At 40.7% G+C, this 7,011-nt stretch overlaps 2 protein-coding genes across 5 annotated transcripts in view; one reads left to right on the top strand and one right to left on the bottom strand.

The window, feature by feature from the left end:
- The window catches only part of arap1 (ArfGAP with RhoGAP domain, ankyrin repeat and PH domain 1), a 58,795-nt gene extending 53,559 nt beyond the window's left edge, over positions 1-5,236 (top strand). The window contains exons 31-34 of one of the 4 annotated variants that reach the window (XM_005746910.2): positions 189-252; positions 570-614; positions 2,166-2,203; positions 3,328-5,236. In XM_005746910.2, the coding sequence (XP_005746967.1) occupies positions 189-252; positions 570-614; positions 2,166-2,186 (130 nt within the window). In that variant the 3' untranslated portion in view covers positions 2,187-2,203; positions 3,328-5,236. Of the gene's footprint in view, positions 1-188; positions 253-569; positions 2,204-3,327 lie in introns of all 4 variants that reach the window. The other 3 variants (XM_005746909.2, XM_005746907.1, XM_013914298.1) reach the window with 3 other exon arrangements.
- Positions 1-7,011, bottom strand: part of clpb (ClpB family mitochondrial disaggregase) — a 520,737-nt gene that overhangs the window by 128,417 nt on the left and 385,309 nt on the right. The window lies entirely within an intron of this gene.

Genomic DNA, 7,011 nt, shown 5'->3' with positions numbered 1-7,011 from the left:
CTTTGTTCTTGTTCTTTTTTTTCTTCCAAATTTCCCCTGGTCCTCGAATTCATCTCTGCCTCACTGTTTGCTTGTCTCCCAAGACCCCCCCCCCCCACACACACACACACACACACACACACACTCAGCCCACAGTTTGATTTTTATCGCACTGTCTGCTTCACTTATCTGCCTCTATTTATTTGCAGGTATCTCTGCTGTGAGACCCAGTCAGAAATGAGGGAGTGGTATGCTACATTTCTCAGTATTCAGGTATGTCCCTCCCTGAACACCTGCTGAGAGGTGGAAAATTTGTAATAAATCATTTAGATGTGTTATGATTTGTTTTATTTCTTTTGTTGTTATTTGTGAAAACTGTGAATTTCTTGTAAAAACCAAGCAGCGATGCAGAAGTTTTAGAAACTGTAATAAAGAAAGTAAATAAAACAGCACTACTGAAATCAGTAATCCTCACCAGGACCATGTTAAATGATTTAAATAGCTTCCTCACAGTGTAGTAGTATTGCATTATATTGTAGTATCGTAACATGTCTGTCTTCTCTCCTCTCGGTTTCCCCTCCTTGGTAAAGTACGACGGTAACGTGTGGCCTCAGGATGGACTCCAGCACAAGCGCGTGAGTCGTGAGTTGCCAGACACACGTCATGGTAACGTGTCACTGATACCACTGCGTGGCAGTGAGAATGAGATGCGGAACAGCGTTGCAGCTTTCAGCCAAGACCAGCTTGCTGTGAGTCAATCTACCAATCACTGGGAGTAATCTAGGACGAACCAGGCAGCTCACTGCAAAGCTGCCCAGTTAATCAGAGACTTTGATGCTGCGCAGGTGGTCCAGACCCCTCAACCATGAGCCGAATCAAAGAGCAGTGCAAATTTGCGCACATCCTATACCAATTTTGCACTTTGCGAGTCTGATTTCTATTCAGAATAGAATACATCGGATTGTGCATGAAATCAAGCGTTCAGTCTCCTGAGGCAGAACTTTTCATGCTCAATTTTTCTCTTTGTTAACCTTTCAGTAAAGTTTGAGGGATTCACCTGTGCAGGATCAATAATCTCTGTTTCATGATTTGTCTGTGATTTAACAATCGTTGCAGGATCTGGGTTCTTAAAATATTAAACTAATCAATTAAATATATTATGAAATGCAATCTCATGTGGTTTCACGAGCTGCGAAGATGATAAATGATTTGTGTTCAACCAAAACAAAAAAATGTTTTAAGAATCCAGACTGTGTGCAGAGCCTTAGACGATTTTTTTATTTTATTTTTTGATTGAGCCAGACTTATCCTGGTGAAGCTCTGCCAAAGCCTGCTTCAGAGCACTAAAGACACAAACAATAACACATTCAGAGAGAGCTCATGCTTGCAGGCAAACTATACTTTCACAGCACTGGTGTCTCATCAGCTCACAGAATTGTATTCTTGGCATGAACAAACATCACCTTAGTTCGCCGGACTATATTTTTAAGCTCTCTGACACTGAACCAGACCTGCTTAGCAGCATCAATATTGTGTTCATGCAGCCATCCTAAACCCCTCCGCCCTGTGCTCAGTCGTTGGTGCAGAACAGAACGTCGACAATCTGATGATGCAGTTGTCTCCTCCTGCTCTTTTCTTGTTATCACAAACCGCTCAATATTTTGCTGCAGATTGCAGCAGCACATAAAAATTCATCTCAGCCTGCTGTAACTTCCACCGGCAATAGCCTGATTTCAGCGTTGCTGTGTTGTTGCCTGCCGCATATTTTCTATTGATTCCTGCCTGTTCAGTGTATCGACATGATGTTGGAGTGTGAGAAGAGGCGTGATTGCTGTGGTGATAGGACCACAGAGGATGAGAGAGAGAGTGCGAGTGTGTTAGTAGTTGAGAAGAGATTCACTGCATGTCGATATGTCCAATTTTCGATGTGAAGTGAAAGAGTAAATCTGGTACACAGATTGTGTGTGTGTTTGTTTGTGTGTGTGTCTGTTTGTCTATAAAATGGGCTCTTCTGGCAGTCATTTAACCCTTTCTACACAGTTTTTCCATTTGTATTATTGTAGGGTCTATACCTGACAATGTAAAGCGCCTTGGGGCAACTGTTGTTGTGATTTGGCACTATTTGAATTCAGGTTAATACATTTTTGTCTGTTTTATTGTTCATCAAAAATATGCTTATCTTTCAGTTCCTTAAAGATTTTCGATAATGGTCTCAGTAAGGAAGGTAGGACCATTTTATACACATGAGTTTTTTGGGTTTTTTGGTTGTTGTTGTTGTTTGTTTTTTTATCACACACAAATTCTGTTTTAGTAGCATATTAATTTTGGTCACCCTGAACTGTGTGTCTCCTGTGCATTCAATAGTCTCTGTGCATTTGATCAACCTCACTTGTTGTTGTGCTCGAGTCTCTCAGTACTCAAAGTATTCTGAATATTTTTATTAGTGCATGGGATGCTACATTACCGTCAATTAGCAATTTAGGTTGCTAGGCAATGTGATGGTGTTTGTCATAGTTTGTCATGCATAATTCAGTTTTTGTGGAGATAAAGTAGATGACACCTATCACACCATATTAAAGCTAAAGTGCTTTAATATGGTGTGATAGGTGCAAACTCCTAAAGATGGGCCTAAAGATGTATTCCATTGCTAGATGGTTTGATTATGCTATGTCAGATATTATAGCATAATCAGCATAATGTTATAGCATATATATATATATGTTATGATATATATTATAGCTTGTGTAAAGTCTGGTCAGTCTGGTGGTTGAACTCCTGATGATCGTATAAGGAGACGATCTTGAAGGGAAGAGCGGCCAAATTTAAATCAGGCTCAGCTTTGAGCTGTGGAATTTGTCATTTTGATAACACATCATTGTTTAAGTTACTTATGAGTATTTTCTGTGCCAAGTTTCTGAGATACAGCATGCTTCTGTTTCTTATATTTGGACTTTTCTGACTGAAAATCGAGATATCATAAAGTGTGAGTGAAAGTTAAAGTCTCTCAGTTTAAGCCGATCCCTCGGTTCATCGGTCAGGCTGCATGTCCGTGTTTATATGTACTCTTGACCGGAGCTTATTGAGTCCGCATTTCATGAGCAGCCTCATATCTGGTTGCCATGGCTCCGAGACATCTGTGGTCTGAATGAGAATTTTAAGCTTGACCTCCTGGGGGACTTTTAAAAATGTTGTGAAACTAATTTTAGGTTTAGGGAGAACACTGAAAGCTAGTTTCACTAAGTGAAGCTACAAGTCTTACCAGATGTTTATGAATGAGAAGATCTGCTTGTGATATTTGTTTTCTTTTATTTTGATGAAAGGCTGACTGTCTGAATGTTTTCTTTCAAGGTTGGATCATCGGCCTCATCGGATGTCCCCTAGACATTCCAGTGACGACTTCATTCCCGAGGGGCAGACACTGAGAAAAACACTTATAATGTATGCGGATAATGGCCTTGCACCTCCTTTGAACACGTGCTGGAATGAAAAGAATTCAGCAGACAACAGGATCACACCGCTTTCCGTGCACAGATGAAGTGAATGAAGAGAAACAGTTTGTCAGACCACAGTTTCCCTGAAGAGGCCAGAATCGATTCCAACCTGATTTGCACCTAATGTTTCCACTGGACTCATAAGAGACAAACTTTTATTTCTTTATATATATATATTGGGTTTTTTTTTGGGGGGGGGCACACAAAAGACCAGTAATCCTGGGCACTAGCACAGCGTGGTCTGCAGGTTTTTGTTTTAGACATCAAAAGCTTGACATTGATTTTGCAGCCGAGTCATATTTTTAAACGTTCTGTACTCTTTGCTCAACAAATCATCGGATCAGTGTGCAGTTTAAATTAAGTAATTGTAGCTTTTGTGACGTTGATATCAGAGGACACTGTGACCTGATTTTCTCACTGGAGTTTGTTCCAAGGGGACCAAACTGGACTGAAAAATGACAGGTGATGGATGATGTTAGTCCACGGGACATTGGCCGGTGCTGTGGAAAACCTTAGTCCGAGGTTTTTTTGTGCTTTTTGCCACTTTTGTGCACATGTGCAGCACTGTGCATAGAGTGCGTTTACATGGGGATATGAAGACCTTCAGGGAGTAAAGCAAGGAGAATCTTGTGCTCAAAAAAGGCATTATTTTTTTCTCTTTTTCCTTTATCTTTTCTTCCCATCCTCACAGGCACTGCATCCTCTTTGTAGATGATTTTTTTTTTTAAAATAAATCCTGAGCTACAGAATACAGCACATTAACCAGCAGTATTTATAACGTTTTAGATTATGTGTTAGTCGCTTTTTCAATATCTTGTTTATGCACAGCTTAGAATCTTCGCGGGATCGTGTTTTTTATAGTAAGGAGCACCAAAGTGGTGCTGAATAATCTGTAGGTACAAGAAATGAAGTGCTTTACGATGCTCCGTCATTCCTTCTACATGAATCCAACCTTGTATATATTTAATGTAAAGAAATTAATCTGTCAACAGTTGCCTTACCAGCATCGCTGAGCAATTCCTCGTCGTCGCTTCCTTTTAATGTTCTCACCTGTGGGATTCCCGTAATGTAAAGATTTATTTATTTTGACAGCAGAGGACGCTGTGATGCTGTGTTTTCTCAACCTGAGTTGGTGATGATCTTCATCAACATGTGTAAACACCTTGAAGTTGAGTTCCTGTGAAGAATATGTATTTACAGTAGTGTGCCATTAACTGCCCTCTGACCTCAGCAGGAGTCCTGAAGACTCAACTGTGTAATAGCACGTTGTATACAAAGTATTCACTCTGTACTTCTTAGTGGTTTATTGTTTTACAACATTCATTTAGAGTGGGTGTACTTACTTTCCAAAGGTTCTTGGCGCTGATCGTCAGATTTTAGTTTTCAGGTTTAAAGGTAGCCTGTGTATAAGTTGTAGCTTTCAGGTTCCGGTGTGATCTAACTTAAATAGTCGCTCACACCTGTGTTGCACAAAAAGAATCCCTTTTATGTGATTTCTGGAACACTTAGCTGAAGTATCGATGGGTTAAAATATGCAGGTGATTATTTTAAATGTTTCACATAATGTGGATTTTTTTTTTTTTAATCTCGATCACTCTCATCCTTTTTACATCATTACAATTCAAAGTTGTAAAACAAAAGTCCAACAGAGGCTGTTAGATACTGTTTATAGATGGTGTGTTTCTTTGTCCCTGCCTTTTGTATTCTGTTACTGTGCATTTTACAAATTATTGCATCTCTAAAACTCTAATAAACACATTCTGCTAGTTGCTTGTTTCCTGTGGAACATGCATACTCCTTTTACTCTTGGAAGAAATCTTTCTTCCAGAAGGTTGATGTCCTCCAGCTCTGCTTTGCCCTCATGGTAATCTGCTTGCTTCTTCTGTGCCTTTATACACAGTACAGCACTTCACGGGGTAGCTGTGAAAACATGGGCTCGGATACAGATGCACATACACTTTGGAGAGAAACTTTGGTGAGCCCTGCAGGTTTTATAACGGTGTCATGCTACACTTATAAAAAGGAAGACTATTGATGAGCTCTGAGGAAAAATGTCAGCTGTGTGGGTGTGTGGGGTACAGTGATCATAGGGAGGGCCCTGAGGAAGTTTCCTGCGTGTGTGAGAGGGACTGAGTCACAGTGGTCCACCAGCACTCCAGTGCGCTCTTTTTAAACAGATCTGACACATCAGGGTCACCCTGTACCTCGAGACACACCGGAGAGCCCTGCGAGGGATGTGCACACAGGAGATCTTCAGCAAAACATTCTCAAACACGCACAGGAGGCCTAGCGGGCAAGAACACACACAAGCACAGTGGCCTTTACTATATAGGTCATGACAGCAGTTGCATAAAGCAGAAGGATGGAGACAGATGTTTAGGGGGGGGGAAAGATCATGAATGGGAAACGAGGGTAAGGATAATGGTACTTTGTGTACAAATGAGTGCTTTACAGTTTGAACAAACAGCTGTTGTGCCTTTATGTGAAAAACATCATTTCATGTGGAATAGATATCAGCTGAAATTGAACTAGAGCCTGCCTGTACTTTTGTATAATCCCAGTTTGCATCACAAGATGGTGCAGTGAGTCAGTGTGACCTGTATTTAACCACATGAGTCATTAAGAACAGTTCTACCTACATTGGCGGACTGGGGCGAAAACACACGTCATGGTGAAAGTTCGACTTGAATTCAGCAGTGAAAAAGACGCCTCTAAGCCTTACGCCTCCTCTGAAAAAAAATGTGAAATTCTCACTTGACAAACAATAGAAGGGACAACGGCCTCCCGCAGAAATCTGGACATCCACCTGTGTTTCCTTTATTTCCACTCAGGGCACACAACAACAAGAACAGCGTGAGTGAGTGGAGCCTGAATTGGTTTTCACTGCGTGCTCCACTGCATCGGAAGACAATCAGTGGTGGGTTCGAGTACACAATGGCAGAATTAAAGATTTCTCATTATCTGATTGTTTATCAGAATATATCTCCAAGCGCAAAACTGATTCAGACAACCATGCAGACATAAATCAGGAATGGTAACGTTTGGATTGCACCATTTTCAGTAATTGTGATCAGCAGAATCACGACTGACACATTTGGCTTGCCATTGATTACTGATAGATTTTTCACGCTCCCCCCATATTAACCACAATTATTTGCGATTGTCCACGTGTTCCCAGTGTTTCAAAAAGTGACCTGTGGAATCGGTTTGGCCATAAACTGCAATCTGGGTTTGAGTTTGACTAGAAACGAAAATGCAAAACCCAGTTTCACGTGAATTCTCTGCCATACAGTCAGGTTCTCTGCATTCAACCACAGTGGATTTTCACTCATACAATCAAAACGTGATTGAAGCGCAGATTTTGATCTCTAACTTCAGGATTTTAACAAAAGGTTTACATGAGCTATTTAGGAATTACAGCCATTTTAACACACGGTCTCACATTTTCCGAGGCTTAAACATTCATGAACATCTACAGTAATAATATATTTCTTGCCCACCACTTTAATCACACTCTAGATCTTGTTTTAACATATGGCAT

The sequence above is a fragment of the Pundamilia nyererei genome, unplaced genomic scaffold (assembly GCF_000239375.1).
Source record: "Pundamilia nyererei isolate P.nyererei 1_Seehausen unplaced genomic scaffold, PunNye1.0 scaffold00185, whole genome shotgun sequence".
NCBI classification, from domain to species: Eukaryota; Metazoa; Chordata; class Actinopteri; order Cichliformes; family Cichlidae; genus Pundamilia; species Pundamilia nyererei.
The sequence above is the reverse complement of the archived record's forward strand: the minus strand, read 5'-3'. Positions and strand labels throughout refer to the sequence as shown.